The 23,936-nt window shown below is 45.6% G+C and overlaps 1 protein-coding gene across 1 annotated transcript; it reads right to left on the reverse strand.

The window, feature by feature from the left end:
- Positions 1 to 2,264: 2,264 nt before the first annotated feature.
- zfpm1 (zinc finger protein, FOG family member 1) lies at positions 2,265 to 18,325 on the reverse strand (the record flags this gene model as incomplete). Its single annotated transcript, XM_079224040.1, has 8 exons — positions 2,265 to 4,843; positions 5,333 to 5,575; positions 5,711 to 5,944; positions 6,804 to 7,093; positions 7,179 to 7,361; positions 7,447 to 7,629; positions 7,715 to 7,801; positions 18,237 to 18,325. The coding sequence occupies 8 exons, from the start codon at positions 18,323 to 18,325 to the stop codon at positions 2,265 to 2,267; spliced, it is 3,888 nt and encodes a 1,295-aa protein (XP_079080166.1).
- Positions 18,326 to 23,936: the final 5,611 nt, after the last annotated feature.

Below are 23,936 nucleotides of genomic sequence, written 5' to 3' on the forward strand. Positions count from 1 at the left end.
TTTTTAGCGAAGGTTAAACTCTTTCAGAAAGTCCTTCAGGTGACCACTTTGGACGGGGAAAAGTTCTGAATAACATAAATACAATACAAAAAAGTCCCTAAAACTAAAACATTCAGCACATCTTTATACAACACAGTGCAATTAAAAGGGGTTACGTTCTAAAGATGATTTTCCAGCACTCAAGTTGTGACAAGTTGACCTGAATCTGTGACTTTCTTCTGCTTTCTCTCTTTCAATTTGGACTGAGAGTTGGCCCAGCACACTGTGAACGCAGTCTGGTACGCGGCGCTTCAACCACCGGAGCGGGAACCAGCCAGGAGCTGTGAATTATGTTCAAATGAAGCCTACACTTTGACATCTGCTTTTCCACCTTTGGGAACGGACCGATGGGGCGATCGTCAATGAACTACTGCCGAGCTCACGTTCGCCATAGCAACGCTCTGCTGGGATGTCAGCGCTGTGCTTCCTCAGGGTGATCTAACAGCTGGGTGTTTACTACTGGTCTGTGCTTAGGGTTACAGTTTGACTGACGTTAGTATTTTATCGAAATATTTCGGTTCATGTGCTCCACTGCAGACAAGGACAATGCTAAGAATGTTTATTCTTTCAAAATTGCGGGTGAAGAAATAAAAGTCGTGTAACAACCTCAGCACCTGGATGCGATGTTGGTTATTGGCACTTCCAATTAAAAATGAAGTCTGGCCCTCAAAAAACCCCTAAGATGACTCTTAGACCTTTGCATCCATATTTGTAAAATTAAAGCCTTCACAGTCCGAACTAACACTGTATTGCAGCTGCTGCAGCAGCGTGGACATGGCGGTGTGTGTGCAGAGAGAGAGATAAAGAGAGAGGAACAGGACAGTCGCTCCTCACACAGCGAGTAGATATGTGCTGTAATGAGGGGCGACTATTCCCTGCTACGCCTTCATTCCCGGACAGAAACACAATCATTTAAAAGAGACATCTTTTAAGATGCGTATTAGACAACACAGCATGTTCTTACGCTTTGTGCATCCCTTAGTATATGTGTATGAAATGGCAGTCCAACAAAAGCTGTGTGTCCGTCATGGTCATACTTTGCATGGCCGGTCACTAAAGGAAACATTTTTATTCAAAATTTGGATTTTGTATACCTTAAAATCTGTGAATCATTATCACCAAAGTATGAACACAACAGTATGAGAAGCGCTCTGTTCATGTGGTGATCTCATCAAGAGGGCTAGAGATAACCTCACATCAATTAAAGATGACAACCAGAACACCGCTAACGTGATAACCATGTTCAGAGTGATCCCAGTGATTACTGTGAGAAGATATTACATATCTACACTTAAAAAATACACTTCAACACACCCAGATCCAAACAGTTCCTTCCAACAGTATGAAAAATATACAAATAAAAAATACAAGTACTCTCAGACACTAGGTAGTTTTCTGTCGACATGAAATCAGTGAGGACTAAAAGATAAATATTTCACATTTTTTTCTCCCTTGCATTTTAAAAGAGAAAATAAAAATTTGTGTGTATGAAAGAAAAGAACAGAACAAAATTGTCCATTTTGAAATATTATCCTTCAGTAATTAGTAACATCGTGAAACCACATATTTGTTTTTCAGCTAAATTACTTTAGCTTCTCTAGTAAGCAAAAAAGAGCCAGTGTTGAAACCAAAAGCATTATAGAATTCTTTTTTTCAGACATCATACACTATGCACAGATATTAAAAACATTAACAATGATCAAGTCTCTTCCACACAGGAGGAACGATTCCTCTGTTTAAGTCTGGGACATTAAGAGCTCAGGAAAAGACTGGAGAGTCATCATCATCATCATCATCATCATCAGAAATGCCTCCATCCGTCAGAATCTAATTACTGACACGGTTCAACAGAGAGACGGGAGACGGGCTGCTGACTCAAATGTTTCCCCGTCCCGTAATACAACGTAAGGTGAGGCCTGGGAGTGGGAGATGTTGAGTTGGAGACAGAGGGATCTCGGGGCCCAGGGCCCGCCGGTGTGCAGGTAGCGTCTGTCTCTGCTCTTAGTGCGCTACAAACTTTGACCCATCGCACGAGAATATCAGTGAACGTACGCAAGTAACACCACCTGCGAAACCTGCTCTGCAGCAGGCGGCCATCAGGCCCTGCAGGTGAGTAACAGTCATTTATCGTCATTCATGGCCATTGTGGCCCCCGTGTGGGGGGTCCGGCAGAGGAGGAGGGGGGAGTGAAGGGGAACCTCCACCCACAAAGACAAAGGAAGAGTTCACTTGACATGTTCGGCACTGTGGGAAGAGCAGTAGTATTTCTTGTGAGCTATGAATGTGGAGAGGCTGCTGAACTTGATGTTGCAGAGCCGGCAGAAGCGGGAGTTACCGTTCATGACGGGGGAGATGGCGGTGGGTTTGGGGGCGGGCTGAGCCGTGGGCACGGGGTGGGAGGCCGCGGCGGGGAACGCCTTGTCCGGGAGGTGGGAGGAGCCCACCGGCTCCCTCGGGGCCTCAGGCACGGGCGACAAAGTCAGAGAAGGAGCCCTCGGGGGCGACACGGGCAGAGGAGAGACCGCCAAGGGTGACCCCGCCCCGGCTGCAGGGCTGCCGTTCACCCGCGGGGAGACGGGGGAAGTGGTGCCGCTCCTCGCCTGCCCGTTGACGCTGTCTCTGTGGACCCGAGCCACCAGTCTGGGTTGGCCGGTCGGGGTGGTGGAGGCGGCCGCGGCCGGTCCGTCCCTGGGACTAAGGCTGGGGCTGACGGCGCCGCCTGGCTGCGGCGGCTGGATGGTCACGACCAGCCCGTGGGTGGTCTTGAAGTGTTCCATCAGGTCACAGGTGATGAGCCGGTTGGGGCAGTACGGGCACACCGCCTGAGAGGAGCCTTTGGCTCCAGCCCCCGGGGTGGCTGCAAGAGTGGCTGCGTGGGGAGGAGACGTGGCGTCGCAGGCCGGTAAGGCAGACGGGTGAGGACTGGAGGACGGGCCTTGAGCCGGGGCGACCCACTCAGCAGGCAGCGCTTTAGCCTCCACAGGGTGCTCCTGCTGAGGCCTGCTCTTGGGAGAGGTGGAGGCCGAGCTCTTGAGCCGGTGAAGCTGCTCCAAGGTGTGCGGCTGCAGGGTGGTGGCGGGGCAGTAGTAGGTTTTGTGAGCCAGGTAGTTCTCAATGCTGTTGAAGCTGATACTGCAGGCGGTGCACTTGTGGTAGTCCGTCAGAGGCAGGGCAGGGAGAACGCCGCCGCCGCCGCCGCCGCCGCCGTGCCGGGGACCCTCCCTCAGACGGGGCCGCTTGCTGAGGTCCATCGGGCCGTCTCCTTCGGCGCCGGAGCCGGGAGAACCCTCTCGCTTCACGGCCAAGCCCAGAACCGAGGGAGAAGGCGCCGAGGCGGCGGACGCAGTGGCGGCGGCGGCCGCGTTGGCCAAGGCTTCGGTCCTGGCCATGTGAATCTCGTACATCTTCTTCCTCTTGCGCTTGCGGATGGGCTGCGGCAGGAAGGCGGCGGTGGAGGCCTTGGCCATGTGGGCGGAGGAGCGGTGGTTGGACGGGTCGTGGCGTGAAGCGCAGTAGAAGCGCTTGTGTACGGTGTAGTTTTCATGACGACTAAAGCGGATGTTGCAGGCCTGGCAGAAGGTTCTGTTGGGGTCGTCTTCTTGGTCCTCCGCAGAACCACTGGCAGGACTCTGGCTGCCTTCACTTGCTCTTCCTCCTCCACCAGCTCCTCCTCCTCCTCCTCCTCCCACACTACCACCTCCCCCTTCCCCTTCAGAAGAGGAGGAGATCCCCTCTCTCGCGGGTTCTGTCTTGATCTCCACCACCCTCTTGGGCTCAGCTGCTCCGCTCCCTGCAGGAGGGTCGGAGTCAGCGGGAGAAGCAGACGCCGCTCTGCTCGCCGCTCCGCCCTGAGGAGACGCAGACGAGCCGTGCGCCCCGCTGGACGGCGCCGCGTCCGGGGCGGCGTCCCGCGTGGATCCAGGGCCCGAAGCCGAAGTGGCTCCTTCCCCGTGGTGCCGACTGGAGCAGTACAGCCTCTTGTGTGCGTAAAAGTTGTTGATGTTGTTGAACGTGATGTCGCACTGGAAGCAGGTGGCTCCTTTGTGAGGGGGAGGGGCTCCAGCGGGAGGCGCCGCGGGTCCGGAGGGGAAGAAGGCCGCCGGGTTGCTCTGGGGAACCGTCTGGCCCTGTTTCAGTCGGCTGTGGACCATCTCTGACATCTTAGCCAGTATTTCTGAGGCCTGAGGCAAAATGGCGGCCTCGGGATTAAACATGTACTGAGGCAAGAACATTGCTCCTCCAGGAAGGACCGACCCAGCGCCTCCCACGTGCGCAGGGCTAGAACCGGGGGTGGGACTAGTGGGTTCTGCCTTCACGGTGGCGGTGGCTGGACTCTTCGGAGACGTCGATGTCGGGCGGGAGGACGTGGTGATTTGCTTCTCCTTTGTCTCGACTCTTCCTTCTGGATGTCCCTCCTCTCCACCGAGTTCCTCCTTCTCTCCGTCCTCCGTGATCTCCATCTGCTGCTCGTCGGTCTCGGAGTCCGAACGCGGCTCCTCTTTGATCTTTAGGTCGGCGGTCGGGGCGTCCTGAGGACTGTGGTCTCGCGGCGTGGCTGAGCCGCCGTTTGCCCCAGGGCTAGAGTCTGGAGTCGGGACACAGGCCAGGGGCTCCCTCTCCTGGGGGGACAGCGGGGGCTGGTCAACTGACGACGGGGTGCTTTGGCGGGGAGCGGGGCTCCTTTCGGCTGGGACCCGAACCTCCAGGTGGGTCCGCACATGCTGCTGAAGCTGGGCAGGGGAGTCAGAGTTGTATCCACACACCTGACACTTCAACACCACACCAGAGTCTCCTGGACTGAGACCTGCAGAAGAGAGATTACATTAGTGAACAATGCCGGCAGCTTACAATGGAATGGTTTAAAACGGCAAGACTGTCCAGTCTGACGCTGCGTTCACACCAAACGCGTCGCGAATGTTACTCACACCTGGCTTATCTCCGTAAAAACAGTTACCGTTTCCTCCATCCACCATGGGAATAATCACTAGTTCTGTTTTATACTTGTTGTGTAAACTCCACATACGGGAACATCAAACTCCATGGTGTCTGGGTTCATAACATTATCCGTAGTCCCACCACAGCGTCTGAATGAAGCCGCGAGCAGCGCTACTTCAGGACCAGCAGCAGTTAGATTCAGCAACGGCAGGACGGCGGTGATGAATTTCAACTTGTGCGAATTCGCTTTTCCGCATCCTACCGCGTCTGTGCAGTGACTTTGCATGCAATCTACTCGCGTGTCAAATTGGCAACGCGTTCGGTGTGAACGCAGCATTGACATGACGGGGTGACTCACCGGTGGACAGCGGCAGCTTCGGCAGGCCCGGCCCCGGGGAGTAGACCTCGCTGCGGGACCCCGGCTGGCACACCATGTGGCTGGTGACCAGGTGGCTGTACAGGATGTCTCTGGTGGTGGACACAAAGCCGCAGCCGTGACACACTCCGTTCAGCGTGTCCGTGTGCACTTTGAGGTGGCGCTCACAGTTCGCTTTCGTGGTGAAGGCTGACAGACAGATGAGACAGACAAATGGACGTTCACCTGTGGGAGGACAGAGAGGGGCACACAGTGAGCTCCACCTGCCAGAGCACCTGGTGAACTGGTTGATGAATGCACGCTGGTTAGGCTTCGGCGGTCTGACCCGGGATGCCGGTGCGCGGTCAGTCTGGCTCTCACCACTGTGTGTGCGCATGTGGATCTCCAGGGAGCTGGCGCTGGGGCAGCTCTTGTTGCATTGTGGGAAGGGGCAGATGCGTTCGTTGGGGTAGGACTCCTTGGGTTTGTCTTGAGGCGGGGACGAGGCGGCGGCCGGCTGCTTCTGCCGGCTGGCGCAGTAGTACATGAGGTGGGCCTGCAGGTTCCTCTCGCTGCGGTACCAGATCCCACAGTCCTTGCATGGGAAGATGTCCTCTGGCAGACGGCAGAACAGACAGTCAGTTAGTGGACCGGGTGAAACACAAGGGATCAGACCTGTTTGACAAGGTTTCACTTTCAGCACCTCAAGTAAATGTGGTCGAACTGTAATCACTAGTCTTCACCTGTAGCCTAATGTCACTGAAGTATGTGCATATATCAGAGGAAACATTTATCACAGCTCGAATAGATTATTGACTCATACACACACACACACACACACACACACACACACACACACACACACACACACTCATTCCATTGCTATAAGTATCCGAGGTGTTGGAGCGTTACCAGATCTAGGAACGTGTTTTCTTCTAGGATGATTACCAACAGTGACAGCAGTGTGTGTGTGTGTGTGTGTGTGTATGTGTGTGTGTATGTGTGTGTGTGTGTGTGTGTGTGTGTGTGTGTGTGTGTGTGTGTGTGTGTGAGCGTGTGTGTGCCAATGGTAAACTGTATTAAGCCGCCCTGGCAGGAGAGTTAAAGAGCTGCAGCGCCATCTTGTGGCTGAATAAATCATTGCAACTTTAAGGTCCTCTGCTAAATAACGGCGAGCACCGGTTTATTATTGCAGTGATCAGAATAACAATGACTGGATAATAGGACCAAACATGTAATGCATAAACGATTAGAAGGGGAAACTGTTATATATCTCATGCTTCTTGTACATTTAAAAAAACTATTGTTTTAATATTTCTACTACATTACTTGTGTTTCTCGTATCTTTAATACCACTTTGTACCGTGCAGATTAAAACTCCAACTAAGTCATACAAATTACATATATTATTATTGTTATTATATACTCTATTGTATAAATAAAAAAGCAGCGATACTTTAAAAACAACACTCACTGTTGACAATAGCGGTAGCCAAGATGGCGGCCATGCCAGCTTGCTGTGGGAGGAGCTGGATCTCTGAGCGCAGCGCGGGCGAGTACAGCGACTCCTCCTTCACCGCGGGGGGCTTCTGGGCGACGGGGCCGAGCGGCGGGGAGCGCCGGGTCAGCGGGGAGGTGGAGGGGGAGGAGGGGGGAGGCGACAGGGCGGCCAGCAGCCCATCCCCCGCCGCCAGCGCTCTGGTCAGCTTACAGAACACGTCCTCACCTGAAACACAGCTCAGGTCACAAGGGGGACATGGCACCCTGCTGGGTGGGAGGGGGCGGAGACACGGGGAGACATGGCACCCTGCTGGGAGGGAGGGGGCGGAGACACGGGGGGACATGGCACCCTGCTGGGTGGGAGGGGGCGGAGACACGGGGGGACATGGCACCCTGCTGGGTGGGAGGGGGCGGAGACACAGGGGGACATGGCACCCTGCTGGGTGGGAGGGGGCGGAGACACAGGGAGACACGGGGGGACATGGCACCCTGCTGGGTGGGAGGGGGCGGAGACACGGGGAGACATGGCACCCTGCTGGGTGGGAGGGGGCGGAGACACGGGGAGACATGGCACCCTGCTGGGAGGGAGGGGGCGGAGACACGGGGGGACATGGCACCCTGCTGGGTGGGAGGGGGCGGAGACACGGGGGGACATGGCACCCTGCTGGGTGGGAGGGGGCGGAGACACAGGGAGACACGGGGGGACATGGCACCCTGCTGGGTGGGAGGGGGCGGAGACACGGGGAGACATGGCACCCTGCTGGGTGGGAGGGGGCGGAGACACGGGGAGACATGGCACCCTGCTGGGAGGGAGGGGGCGGAGACACGGGGGGACATGGCACCCTGCTGGGAGGGAGGGGGCGGAGACACGGGGGGACATGGCACCCTGCTGGGTGGGAGGGGGCGGAGACACGGGGGGACATGGCACCCTGCTGGGTGGGAGGGGGCGGAGACACGGGGAGACATGGCACCCTGCTGGGTGGGAGGGGGCGGAGACACGGGGAGACATGGCACCCTGCTGGGTGGGAGGGGGCGGAGGACCCTCATGAGACACGGGGTGGGCGCTCACCTCGGCTGTAGATGCTGCAGTTGGCAGCGGAGACGTCGGAGGTCAGAGGGAGCTGACTGATCCAGCAGTCTGGGTCTTCACACACCAGAGTCCAGCTGGAGCTCTGCACACGCACACACACACACACACACACACACACACACACACACACACACACACACACACACACACACACACACACACACACACACACAGGAGATGAGGATGAGCTACACAGTAGAGAACAAACCTTTACTTTCACTGCTCATGACATCACAGTCAGCAGTAGATGTTGTTTGTGACCATCAGCTGAAACAACTAGTTGAGGAATTAATCCGTCAATTAAAATACAATGTAGTCATTTTTAAAAGCAAACGTGTTTGTCCCAGCTTCCCTTTTCTATCATTGAAAACAGTCGCTGTGTTTCTGGTCCGTCCTGCTGCCACCTGGAACACTGATGGGACGATTTACTATTTCTTGATCTTAAATAGATTTACAACCAGACCTACATTTAACCAAAAGAAACCAAAAGAAGAGAGAGCTCCTGTTCAAATAAAAGCCATAGTCACTTTAAAGTATGCGTTCTCTACTTTAACTGCAGGTACACAGACCGTGAGGTCATGAGAGCTGTGTGCAGTAAACACACGTATGAAGACCGTGAGGTCATGAGAGCTGTGTTCAGTAAACACACGTATGAAGACCGTGAGGTCATGAGAGCTGTGTGCAGTAAACACACGTATGAAGACCGTGAGGTCATGAGAGCTGTGTGCAGTAAACACACGTATGAAGACCGTGAGGTCATGAGAGCTGTGTGCAGTAAACACACGTATGAAGACCGTGAGGTCATCAGAGCTGTGTGCAGTAAACACACGTATGAAGAAGAACGCCAGCGAGCGGAGGACGATCACGGCCAGAGAAGGAAATGAGGAAATGAGGGGAGCACGGGCTGAACAAAGCCACATGGGAAATAAAGGAGGAGAGAAGAAAGGAATAAAAGAGGAAGAGAGACCCCGGGAGAGAGGGGGAGAAGAAAAGGAAGAGAAAGGAGATCTGATGATGTCTATTCAGACGGCGGCCATAATTAGATCCACGGAGAATACACGGGACAAAGAGTCAACATCTAGTGTCTGTGGAGGTATGACACACACACACACACACACACACACACACACACACACACACACACACACACACCTGAGTACAGTCTGCTCTTTGTCCCGTGAGCCTCTCAGGTGATCACGTCTCCATGAAACTCACACGCCCAGAAGCTCCAACGCTTTTTACTGGAAATTGCTTCTTTCTTTTACAGCACCTTGCATATCTCTACAACCATAACGTCGATTCAATTCATTTCAATTGCTAAAATACCGTAACTCTCGTGAGATGCTTTAGGTCTTAATCTTTCTAAAAAGGTTCTATCAGTCTGTGGGTTGTCCTTACGGCACTGGACAATACGTTGTATCTGCTCTGGAGCTCTGGAGGATCCTTTTTGATCCACTTTGCTCATATCATGCTGGATGTTTATAGTTATGATCAAAATGTCTTTTTTCCCCAAGACTTTGCTAAACAAATACATACAACAAACACAAGCATTGGAATGACTGTGGGGATCCTACGACGACTCAAACAGGGGGAGAGGTGTCGGGCTTCATCACAGTCTGACCTTCAGCCCCTTCATGAGCAGCTCCTCCTCAGCTGAGGACGCCTCACTAAACACTGCAGCACGAGCTCATGGCTGCACGTCTGATCCCCGTACAGTGGGTTCATCTATGTTACTGTTGTTGTTGAGCTGAACAGTGTTGAACGACTGTCCTGTCTGCCCTGTATGTTCTGTACAGTGTGTGTGTGAGTCTGTTGTTCTAACTTCCAACAGACAAGATGGAAGCTCCTTCCTCCCTCCGTGTTCCTGCCTGTGACCTCGCTTATCTGACATGAACACAATGGGTCAACAATGTAAAAGCAATAAGAGAATATACAATGTGCTGTGATGACTGAGTCCCTCTGTGATCACAGCAGGTCTCTCATGGGTCTGTGTGCAGGACCGCCCGTCTCCACCAGGGGGAGGCATCCCCTCACTTATAACACATTATACTGTTCTACACTTCAGCTGACAGACATCTGCACAGACGGATGAAATATTCTAGCACCGCTGTGACAAATGCAGCATTCCCCCCCTACGGAGTGTTCAATGAGCTCGTTGCTCTCTTCTAGAACACGAGCAGACCGGTGGAGGAACCAGGTGGTTACTCCACTACTTTCTGCTGCTGTCTGCAGATTCATCCTAACCTTACCGCTACATAATGCCTCATTTGCATATTTAAACATAACATTTCAGAACACTTGAAATACAAAACAAAAGTCTCAATATAAGTGATGAACTAGTGAATATGAAGTGGTGATATCTTGTTTATGTGTTCACCTGTAGAGTCTCAACATAATGTAGTTTAATAAAACATCTTTAAAGCTGTTTGTGATTTATGGAATGAAACTAAGAGATATTCACATCTCTCTGGAAACTGTGACTCTGATTTATCAACGTCATGAAACAAGGTTCTTTTTTTATGAAATTAAATTCAACGTAGACTTGCTAAACAGAATTGTCTCAGTGTAATGTGGCGTCAATCAGTTCACTCATTCATGGCCAAAGTCAATCAGCTCTTTGTCATAAATAATAACCGGCATCGCTTTGTGTAGCAGCAACAGTGATTATTGATATTATTATTATTGTGTATTATTGTGCAGCAGCAACAGTGATTATTGTTATTATTATTATTATTATTGTGTATTATTGTGTAGCAGCAACAGTGATTATTGTTATTATTATTATTGTGTATTATTGTGTAGCAGCAACAGTGATTATTATTATTATTATTATTGTATATTATTGTGTAGCAGCAACAGTGATTATTGTTATTATTATTATTGTGTATTATTGTGCAGCAGCAACAGTGATTATTGTTATTATTATTATTGTGTATTATTGTGTAGCAGCAACAGTGATTATTGTTATTATTATTATTATTATTGTGTATTATTGTGTAGCAGCAACAGTGATTATTGTTATTATTATTATTGTGTATTATTGTGTAGCAGCAACAGTGATTATTATTATTATTGTGTATTATTGTGTAGCAGCAACAGTGATTATTGTTATTATTATTATTATTATTATTATTATTATTGTGTATTATTGTGCAGCAGCAACAGTGATTATTGTTATTATTGTGTATTATTGTGTAGCAGCAACAGTGATTATTGTTATTATTATTATTATTATTGTGTATTATTGTGTAGCAGCAACAGTGATTATTATTATTATTGTGTAGCAGCAACAGTGATTATTGATATTATTATTATTGTGTATTATTGTGCAGCAGCAACAGTGATTATTGATATTATTATTGTGTAGCAGCAACAGTGATTATTATTATTATTGTGTATTATTGTGTAGCAGCAACAGTGATTATTGATTATTATAAATACAAAAACTATAGTTTGTTGTATTTATAAAATTATAGAACAAGAATAAAGACAATTTTTGAAATTGTATTGCTATCTTACCTGTTTATAACTATCAAACTCTTATGAAGTCGGCTTCATTGAGGTCCATTAAGATGACACCTCTGCAGACCTTGAGTCCTGATGTGGTTCGACTGCGAATCTAAATATATATATTAATAACAGAATCACGAGTCGTCACCTGCAGGAAGCTGCTGGACGGCGACGTGACAGGATGTGACGCACATTTTATTTTTTATTTTCAGTGACCAATATCACCTCAAACTCCAAGATAAGAGGAGTTCCCTTTGATTTTCCACTTGGCAAAAAAAATAAATAAATAAAGTTTTTTTTTTTCCAAAGCCTCAGGGAGCCAACAGAGGTGCGTCTTAAATGACTCAAATGAATGAGACAATAGTTTGATGAAAAGAATAAACATGTATATAGATGCCTGTATGTATGCCTGCTTATATTCTCTTATAGTCTTTCTATATTCTATAGTCTTTCTTTTAAAAGCATATTCATTATTTCAAATTCAGTAAATGAACGTCATGAACACATGAATATAACACATTTACATGACTTTTACTAAACTTTGGGGATTGTATTTTTTTCAAGGACTTTTCCAGGCCTGGACATAACGGTTTATAAACTCCATGCCTCCTCCAGGTGTTCCATGACTGGGGATGAGCGTTCCCAAGCGGCCGCTCTCTCTGTAGCTGCACCTCTACTGCTGGAGCGGTCAGACCTCCACCACAGCGAAGTCTTATAATACCTGCTGCAGGCCTGTGGGAAGCAGCAGCAGAGCAGCGAGGAGCGTCTCCGCCTGGACGCAGCAGAGCGGATTGCTTTCACGGGGAAGCATCGCTGATGAGCAGATACGGCTTCTTTTGTTTTAATTTGTAACCCAATGCTGGAGCCGTCTGAGCTGTAAGTACCGCTAATTTGTTTCAGACTAATTCATCACGGCCACGGCTTTGGAATTCACCATGATACACACACACACACACACACACACACACACACACACACACACACACACACACACACACACACACACACACACACACACACACACACACACACAAAGAGGAATGAGAGGCACTCACCCACAGCCTTGTTCTTTAAAACATATGAAGTAACTACTCACTGTGAGTGTGATCCATATTATTTTTATTGACAATTAATAAGACTTCCATTAAAAGTCAATGTTGTCCCCTCCCTTCTGACCACAGCTGCTTTCGTGTTACTGTAGACTGAGATGTGTACTGTCCTCTAGGACAAAGGAAACATAATCCGCGGTATCTTTGGGGAAGTTATTGATCTATAGTTACAGTCTGCTCCTTCATAAAAGTTCTTTTCTTTGACAACATGGTGAGAGCCGGCCCCTGCTCACCGGGTTCAGCAGACAGTGACCTCCGCATGGAGAGAAGCACCTGCAGGTCTGGAGTTCAACCAGTGAGCCGTGAGACATCATCAGTGTGTCGTGGGGAAATGTCCAATTTCTCTTAATCGGTACCAAAAAATATGATTTAGTTGCCGCAAATAATAATGTTCCATTGTTGAGCGTCTGAGCTGGTCTAGTAATGAAATACTCTTCCATGCCAGTAGGGAGCGCAATAATGACCATATATGCTGTATTATGCTACAATGTGACATTATTAATAATAATGACCATATATGCTGTATTATGCTACAATGTGACATTAATAATAATGACCATATATGCTGTATTATGCTACAATGTGACATTAATAATAATAATGACCATATATGCTGTATTATGCTACAATGTGTCATTATTAATAATAATGACCATATATGCTGTATTATGCTACAATGTGACATTACTAATAATGACCATATATGCTGTATTATGCTACAATGTGACATTAATAATAATAATGACCATATATGCTGTATTATGCTACAATGTGACATTAATAATAATAATGACCATATATGCTGTAATATGCTACAATGTGACATTGTGTGTCTTCTTTGGTTGTAGGTGTTTACTTGTAGAAGGTGTGCTCATAAAGGCTGATCGCTGGTCCGTTGGACAGCGTGCGCTCCAGAGGACCGACGCTGCAGGACTTCCAGGAGGCGGGTCAGCTGTCAGTCAGAGGCTTAGCTCTGAGAGAGCAGACACCAAGGGTTAAACAAACGGAACTAAATGGAAACACAACCACCGATTAAATATGAGATTATCTTCAACGTCAACCTGCAACAAGGAGAGAGAGCAGCTTTACACCCAGAGTCCTCACTACACCGCTAGCATGAGATAATGAGGCACAGGGCCAGGGCAGTGAGTGTGTGAGTGTGTCCCGGATGGTATCAGAACCCTTTTCACTTCTCTTGGTCTGACGCCCATCTCATTGACTGGACGTGTCTGGACCCACAAAGAGTCAAGCTGGGCCGAGAGAGCCAGCAGGGTCGCTATCAAAGGCAGCTCAGCAGGAACACACACACACACACACACACACACACACACACACACACACACACACACACACACACACACACACACGCGCGCGCGCGCCTCTAGCCGAGGTCGGGTATTGAACCCTGAGGCTCTGGAGTGAGCAGTCTGGTGAATGGACGTGTACGTGTATAACTTCCAGTCCTTCGGCCGCTCAGTCTTTACGCTGGTGTGCTCCATGTCAGGGCCGCTCTGCCTCCGGAGACACAGCCTCATTCTTATGTCACACAAATGAAGGGGTCAGAAAGGTTTGGGTGTGAAAAGTCAAGTATTGAAGCAGAATGTAAACTGCAGACTTCCCAGTCCTGGAGAGGATTCATGTGTGTTTCCTCTTTAAGTGAAGAGGAGCTGCTGCAACTTTTTATTTTGCATTTCGACTGTTTTAATGTTTTCTTCACTGTTTTTAAATCCTGCTTTCTAAAGTAAAAGCACATATTTCCACTGGGTTGTAAAAGGGAAAGAGAATAAGTGTCCACTGGTGAAAGCATAAAGAGTTTAAACAGGACAAAGGGGCTGCTGGGAGCTACCGGAGGTCGACTCGTAGTCGGTAGAGATCCAGTAGAAACCCGTAGGCACGGTGATGCCTCTGGAGACTCTAGTTCCTTTTACTGGTTTCATGTGAAGCACTTTGAATCGCCCTGTTGTTGAAATGTGCTCTCCACATACACGTGCCTTGCTTGGAGACGGCACTGGAGGCGTCAGGCCTGTGTGACTGAGCGGCGGCAAAGAAAGATGGAGGACCAGAGGGATTGACCAGAGCTGTCAGACTCCTGGTCTTTCATAAACACACCGTGATCACTTAAAGATCTGCTCTTGTCTCACCCTAACTATCCACCCAGCCCTCCATCTATCAGCGGGCTGTCAGGCCTCCCCGGCAGAGCTCCATCTCGTCGAGAGTGCCGCCTTAAGCCCCATCAGCCGGAGGAGAGTCTTTGAGCCGCAGTCTAAGACCCCGGTCCCTCATGAATATTAACCAGCCCCGAGCCCGGCTTTAATCTGCCTGATCCCCGCACTGCTGCCGCCGAGACGATAGCGAATCTAATTATTTGGTCTGATATTAACCCCCCCCCCCCCCCACACACACACACACACACACTGCCCTGTCCTCCCCATACATGCTGTAATATTCACGGATGTGTGCGGTCGTGCACACAGACTGAACTCCAGAGCTGCCTTCTTTTGCTAAAGTCATACATTTAAAAAAAAAAAAACATTCACACACCATTCATCCACACACACACACACACACACACACACACACACACACACACACACACACACACACACACACACACACACACACACACACACACACACACACACACCCCTCCACCTCCAGCGCAGCCTGCGACGCCCTCTCCTTATCAGGCCCAAAAACGCCCTCCTCAACACCGATAAAACTTGAATGCAAATGATGCCGGGCTGATTCCGTTTCTTCATTTTCTTCCTCCGTTCTCTCTCTCTCTCTCTCTCTCTCCGGATGATGATGATGATGATGATGATGATGATGATGATGGGGACGGGAACTTTCCTTGAACTAACCCCAACGTGTAACCCCGCCTCCCATCGCCTCGCGCTATATGCAGACTTCAATTAAAAAGCAGGAAATATAGAATATGAATCCAGCGCTCAGCTCCCCGCCCCCACACCGCCCTGCAGATCAGCAGATTAAGACTTCTCTGCACAGCTGTCAACGGCCACCGTTTTACTGCTACCACTGGGGAATAAGTGTGTTTGTATATGCAAATCATAACTGGTGCATGAGCACATCTTTGTCTCAATGGTTCCCAGCTTGGTTCTCTCTCCGCCACCGGCTCACGCTCATTAAACGCAGAGTCAACAGTGTTGGAGCCGGCTTCTGACGGCCGGCCTGAGGAGATTAAGCCTGGTTTATACATCACCTTCTCTCACACACACACACACACACACACACACACACGCCTCCACAGCACTGCTACAGGTCCGTGACACTGACGTCTCTGTCTCAGGCTCATAAAACATTTGACCAGGATCTTCTATTCCAGGAGTTTTATAGACTAATTTAAATGTCGATTAAATGAAATATAAAATGATAAAAGTCTTAACTGAGTCAACAGAGTGATACGAGGTCGTCTTCTTGCTTCTGGAAGCATTGGAACAAGTGTCTGTATGTTTTTAACCACGGGTGACTTTTTAACTGCAGTGATTATACCTGTGTCCTTATTGTATTGTATTGTATATTTTGTTGGATTTGTGTTTCTTACCCATGAGTCTGAAATAACAAAATAAAAAAGGAATATACATTCTATATTGTATGTTTGTCTTGTTCTGGGACTGGCTATGTGCTGGACATGACCAGTGTGCAATACATACAGTGTCATTATAATATTCAGTCTTTTAATTTTACTGCTACATTATTGACACAGCTCAGTATACTTTGCTCCAAATCTTACTGGAAGAAATAAACTATGTTTCTTGTCTGAGTTTGGCTCCATAAACCCTGAGAAACAAGACATTTCTCAAATAGTACATGTTGTCTTACCATACAAGGACTTTGTCTAAAAATAAATACAGTCTCAGATGGACTTAAATTCCTATCTGATCAAAGAATACGATCACAAACCAGACCGGACATTTAATGCCAACTTTCAGTACTTGATAGTTTTCAATAGTGAGAAACATGCTCAGCCTTATTAGTCGACTATAGTCCGCTCCACTGACACTGATTATTGATCGATATTAATATTTTCAAGTAAAAGACATCTCTAACATTCAAAGTCAAATACTGAGTGGGTCTTTTCCTCCTGGTTAACAAGCTAGTTCCTTTTCTAAACCGCTCCAAACACACAACTGCTGCTTCTCGTTAGCTCCTGGCTAACAGGAGTGTAGCGATACACTCCCTGTTAGCTCCTAGCTAACAGAAGTGTAGCGATACACTCCATGTTAGCTCCTAGCTAACAGAAGTGTAGCGCTACACTTCTGTTAGCTCCTGGCTAACAGGGAGTGTAGCGCTACACTTCTGCTGGCTCCTAGCTAACAGGAAGGGTAGCGATACACTCCCTGTTAGCTCCTAGCTAACAGGGAGTGTAGCGCTACACTAGAGAGTGTTCAGTGCTGCTCTGTGAGCAGAGTCTGACCTAAAGGTAGAACACAAAGGAAAGTTTAAAAGAGCTTTGAACAAGCGGCCGATATTATCGACCGCTTGTTCAGCCGGAAAGGATTTATATATATATATATATATATATATATATATATATATATATATATATATATATATATATCTATTTTGATTTATTAGATGTTTATTAGTTTATTCGTCCATTTCAGACAATGTGAGAACTGCTGTTGACGGAATAATGTCAACATGAAGCACCTTGGCAACACACTTCATTATCAGAAATAATACGCATAACATCATCAATTCATTAAGTAGCATGAACAATGACTCCATTAATAACAAATAAAACCAAATCCAAAACATGCTAGGATACTAAGATGAATCAATGACAGAAAAGCCCTTTCCCATCACTACAGCTGTCAGTCATAGAACCGCGGCGTCTTCATAAACACACACGTGGTAATATTCAGAGTGACAACTACAAGCTAACATCACACTTCATGCCCTTTGTGAAACGTTTCAAAACGTGTATGCTGCTCTAGCTAGGAACTGAATAAGCCCCCTGCTCCTCTCTTGACCTTTTCAACCACCGTTCATTCACTCGCTCCTCTCTCAAAATCACCCATTCATCCAATTCAGCCTCTTCCTCCCTTCTCCTCTTTCACCGCCTCCTTCCTTTTCTAAACTCTCATTCCTTCTGTCTGTCTGCCGGCCCCTCCTTCCTTCCCTCCGTCCTATCTCTCCCTCTTCTCTCCCTCTCTCCGTCTCTCGTTCTATCTCTCGGCTACAGGAAATGGTTTCTTCCCCGATCCGCGGGTTGGAGGGGTGTACTCACTGTCCCGAACAAAGAGGTCACTGTGTGAATCCTCCAAAAAATACAAAGAAGAAAAGGAAGGCAGATTAAAATCAGAAACCTACTCTCATCCTGCCTTTCTCACACACACACACACACACACACACACACTGTGTGAGACGCTTCTTTACACTGTACATTCCTCTCACGAGGTACAAACATCCTCCGTACAGTACAGAGTTTTTCCCTCGCTCATATCGGCGCGCAGAAAAAGGAGGAGAGGAAAAAAAAGAGAAAGCGAGGGAGGCAGGTTTGATGAGCTGCATGCAAATGACATGTAAAAATATAAAACTGCGATACTTAAAACGGGGGCCGAGATAAGAGATTTGAAAATGAGGCACTCTTGGAAAGCAGGCTCCCGAACTGCCTGAGATGAGGCTCAGAGATAGCGAGGATAGAGGTTTTCCCTCTCCTCTTCTCGTCTCTTACACCTCCTCTTCCTCCTCCTCCTCCTCCTCTTCCTCCAGCCTGCAGAAGCCGGTGCAGATGACAGGGAGATGCAGATACCAGGCAGTCATTGCCTCTGAGTGATGAACACCTCCTCCCTCCGTCTCATTTATTAACCCTCCTCTTCCAGCTCTCTTTTCTCTCATATTTTCTTTTTCTTTTAGTCGACGGACCTTTTCCCGCCTCTTTTGTTCCTCTTCCTCCTGGCTGCATTTCTGTCTATCAGTATTTTATCTCATTGGGCGGTTTCCTCTCCCTCTCGGGGTGAGGGGCTCTTCCTCTGTCAGGCCGGAGAGGCAGACAGCTGCTGTCATACGACAGGCAGCTTATGTGCAGCAGTGGACTCCATCAGCACAGAGAGAAGCTCCTCCAGGCCGCTTGACAGGGCGGCGTCCTGAGGCCCGGCGTCCATCACTCAAGAGGCCGTGCCCAGTGAGATGGAAGACCCTAGCTTCTGTAATGTGGCGTCTTAAAATTGCATATTCTATTTGACTAAACTCTATAAATGAGCTGATGAACAATGCGGCTGCAAAGATGAACCGATGCGTGCTAGCAAATCAAAACAGGAGTCTCAGATCCAGCTACATCCATACACAACTCTGAATCAGACTCAAAAATGAATCGTCCGCCATAAACCAGCTCGTCATGCAATCTCCTCTGGGTCCTAGTGTCCCACTGCTACGCTAACAGAGCAGCTAGCTGGGAGCAGATGCTGTCAACAGGCTCTGGTGTGGATGCAGGGAAATAACTAAGTGTTTCCAGAATAGATTCGGGTCGAATTGGATATTGAAGTATAGTACATATACTATAATATAGTGTATTGAATCGTTACATGGGTAACTGTATCATGTATTGAATGCTCTTGAGAGAGAGATCAAGGAAGCCCTGGACCACCACAGATGTAAGCATCATTTTGACCACCAGTCATCCCAGAAGCTGAACAATAATGAAGTCTTTCCAGCTTCTCGCCCTGCGTTCAGACATGATATTGGGATGACGTAATGTACTTTAAAATGTCTCCATGCAAGAGAACAAGTGTCCCTCACCTGCACTGTTCAACACAGAATGTGAAGAAAGAGGAAGACATGACCTTCCAAACACACTTTAGCAGTGTAAACAAAGCTTCTGCCAAATGATAATGCAACAACACCCGCAGCCCAGAGGATTGCTGCGCTAGCTACTGCAGAGAGACGAGTGGTCTGAGATGATGAGGAATCATCATTTCATTATTTTACAGGAGGAACCGAGAGGGGCTTTGATATTTAATTCATAATATGTATCCCACTTTAAAGATAGAGCCGCTGCCCTGCTCTCCGGTTCCTTTAAGAACGTTCCCCTCGTTCTTCTGCGCACCAGAAGGTATCTCAACACTCGCCCTAATCATTGATTTGTCATCTTCTGAAGGAGCACCATTTTAATTAACATTCTAATTTGATGGGCGGAGGAGAGCGAGAAACACAGGCAGAGAAACACTGTTGATGAGTCCAGATAAAAAAAAGATCAAAATCTGGATGTAAACAAACCGGCTCGGAGTCACGGCAAAGAGAAGAAAACAGCTCCGGAGAATACGGAGATCACCTTCACTCGTCCTTCCAGGGGAGCGAGGGAAGAGGAGAGGAGAGGAGGAGAGATAGGGAGTGAGAAGAGACTACCCAAAAAGTGTTTGAAAAGCCGTGGGTGGCGCGCCTTATCGCCCCAGTTCTCCTGGAGAGATTATTGGGGGATTAGTGCGAACGCTTGTTTCTAAAACATGATGAAAAGACGTTGGGCGCGTGATAACGCTTTGAACTCCCTACTCGGCTCCTTCCAGGATCGTGCCTCCAGGCTGCTCTCCACGAACGACGGGATCGGGGTGGGGCTGAGCTGCTGCTGACGGAGAACAGCGGGACGGCGGCGGCGGCAGAGGAGTCTCTCTCCGGCCGGACACCGGTCCTCTGGGAGGACGCAACAGATGACTGTTAGCGCGCTCGTTAGCGTCGCCGCGCTCTCGCTCTCACTCCATCGTTTCACAACAATCCTGCAACTTCGGTCCAATCACACGCACTCGCACTATCAGTTAATTAAAGCAGGATCCAATCAGGAGGAGGGGAGATATAATATCAGATTTGTCATGAGCGATCCAATCGGAGGAGCAGGAGCGCTGCGCTGGCTCTCGGGTTGCCAGGGGAGGAGCACCGGCTGTTCACTCAAGCAAGAGCACAGCCCATCAGCTGATCAGTCAACATTATTATACCCTGTTCTAAAGTCCACCCGCCATATCAGACGGAATACATTTAAATAGATAAATGGTTTTACGCCTCTTTCTCAAGAGATGCAAATGGCAGGATTTCCATATGACACAGACCAGTTAACACGCCGGCAATCTAATGAAGGAGATCTGTGGAGGCAGAGAGGCCGGGTCTCTCTGCTCGTCTCCCTCTCCTCCGCTCCACCCGGATTCCTCAGAACTGACAAACTCACCCACACCCACACGATAACACACACACACACACACACACACACACACACACACACACACACACACACACACACACACACACCAACATCAAAGGTGTTTAATGTATATTGTTTCAGATAAAGGAAAGAACGTCAACATAATATGTCTCTTTGCATGGATGTGTTACTTGAGTGTGAATTCTTCTCAGGGTAGTTGTGTTGTTCACTAGGCTTCACTTACAACGGATAGCTTATCTCTCAGGAACTACATATAGGACTACATATATAACTACATATAGAACTACATATAGAACTAAATATATAACTACATATAGAACTAAATATATAACTACATATAGAACTACATATATAACTACATATAGGAACTACATATATAACTAAATATATAACTACATATAGGAACTACATATATAACTACATATAGAACTACATATAGAACTACATATATAACTACATATAGGAACTACATATATAACTAAATATAGAACTACATATAGGAACTACATATAGAACTACATATAGAACTACATATAGAACTACATATAGGAACTACATATAGAACTAAATATATAACTACATATAGAACTACATATATAACTACATATAGAACTACATATAGAACTACATATAGGATCTACATATAGAACTACATATATAACTACATATAGAACTACATATATAACTACATATAGAACAACATATATAACTACATATAGGAACTACATATAGAACTACATATAGAACTACATATAGAACTACATATAGGAACTACATATAGAACTACATATAGAACTACATATAGGAACTACATATAGGATCTACATATAGAACTACATATATAACTACATATAGGAACTACATATAGAACTACATATAGAACTACATATAGGATCTACATATAGAACTACATATAGAACTACATATAGGATCTACATATAGGATCTACATATAGGAACTACATATAGGAACTACATATAGAACTACATATAGGATCTACATATATAACTACATATAGGAACTACATATAGAACTACATATATAACTACATATAGGATCTACATATAGAACTACATATAGAACTACATATAGGATCTACATATAGAACTACATATAGGAACTACATATAGAACTACATATAGGAACTACAAATATAAACTATATATAGGAACTACAAATATAAATTACATATAGAACTACATATGGGAACTACATATGAGACTACATATAGAACTACATATACGATCTACATATAGGAACTACAAATATAAACTACATATAGAACTACATATGGGAACTACATATGAGACTACATATAGAACTACATATAGGATCTACATATAGGAACTACAAATATAAACTACATATAGAAACTACATATAGGAACTACATATATAACTACAAATATAAACTACATATAGGAACTACAAATATAAACTACATATAGAACTACATATGGGAACTACATATAGAACTACATATACAATCTACATATAGAACTACATATGGGAACTACAAATATAAACTACATATAGAACTACATATGGGATCTACATATAGGAACTACATATATAACTACATATAGAACTACATATAGAAACTACATATAGGAACTACATATAGAACTACATATAGGATCTACATATAGAACTACATATAGGAACTACAAATATAAACTATATATAGAACTACATATATAAACTACATATAGAACTACATATGGGAACTGCGTATAGGAACTACAAATAGAAACTACATATAACTACATATGGGAACTACATATAGGAACTACAAATATAAACTACATATAGAACTACATATGGGAACTACAAATATAAACTACATATAGAACTACATATAGGAACTACAAATATAAACTACATATAGAACTACATATGGGAACTACATATAAACCTACAAATAGAAACTACATATAGAACTACATATGGGAACTACATATAGGAACTAAAAAAATAAACTACATATAGAACTACATATAGGAACTACAAATATAAACTACATATAGGAACTACAAATATAAACTACATATAGAACTACATATGGGAACTACGTATAGGAACTACAAATATAAACTACATATAGAACTACATATAGGAACTACAAATATAAACTACATATAGAACTACAAATATAAACTACATATATAACTACATATGGGAACTACATATAGGAACTACAAAAATAAACTACATATAGAACTACATATAGGAACTACAAATATAAACTACATATAGGAACTACATATAGAACTACATATGGGAACTACGTATAGGAACTACAAATAGAAACGACATATAGAACTACATATAGGATCTACTGTACATATAAGAACTACATATAGGATCTACTGTACATATAAGAACTACATATAGGATCTACTGTACATATAAGAACTACATATAGGATCTACTGTACATATAAGAACTACATATAGGATCTACTGTACATATAGAACTACATATAGGAACTACAAATATAAACTACATATAGGAACTACAAATATAAACTACATATGGGAACTACGTATAGGAACTACAAATAGAAACGACATATAGAACTACATATAGGATCTACTGTACATAGAAGAACTACATATAGAACTACATATACAATCTACATATATAACTACATATGGGAACTACAAATATAAACTACATATAGAACTACATATGGGATCTACATATAGGAACTACATATATAACTACATATAGAACTACATATAGAAACTACATATAGGAACTACATATAGATCTACATATAGAACTACATATAGGATCTACATATAGAACTACATATAGGAACTACAAATATAAACTATATATAGAACTACATATATAAACTACATATAGAACTACATATGGGAACTGCGTATAGGAACTACAAATAGAAACTACATATAACTACATATGGGAACTACATATAGGAACTACAAATATAAACTACATATAGAACTACATATGGGAACTACAAATATAAACTACATATAGAACTACATATAGGAACTACAAATATAAACTACATATAGAACTACATATGGGAACTACATATAAACCTACAAATAGAAACTACATATAGAACTACATATGGGAACTACATATAGGAACTACAAAAATAAACTACATATAGAACTACATATAGGAACTACAAACATAAACTACATATAGAACTACATATGGGAACTACGTATAGGAACTACAAATATAAACT

Source organism: Taurulus bubalis (assembly GCF_910589615.1).
Source record: "Taurulus bubalis genome assembly, chromosome: 9".
NCBI classification, from domain to species: domain Eukaryota; kingdom Metazoa; phylum Chordata; class Actinopteri; order Perciformes; family Cottidae; genus Taurulus; species Taurulus bubalis.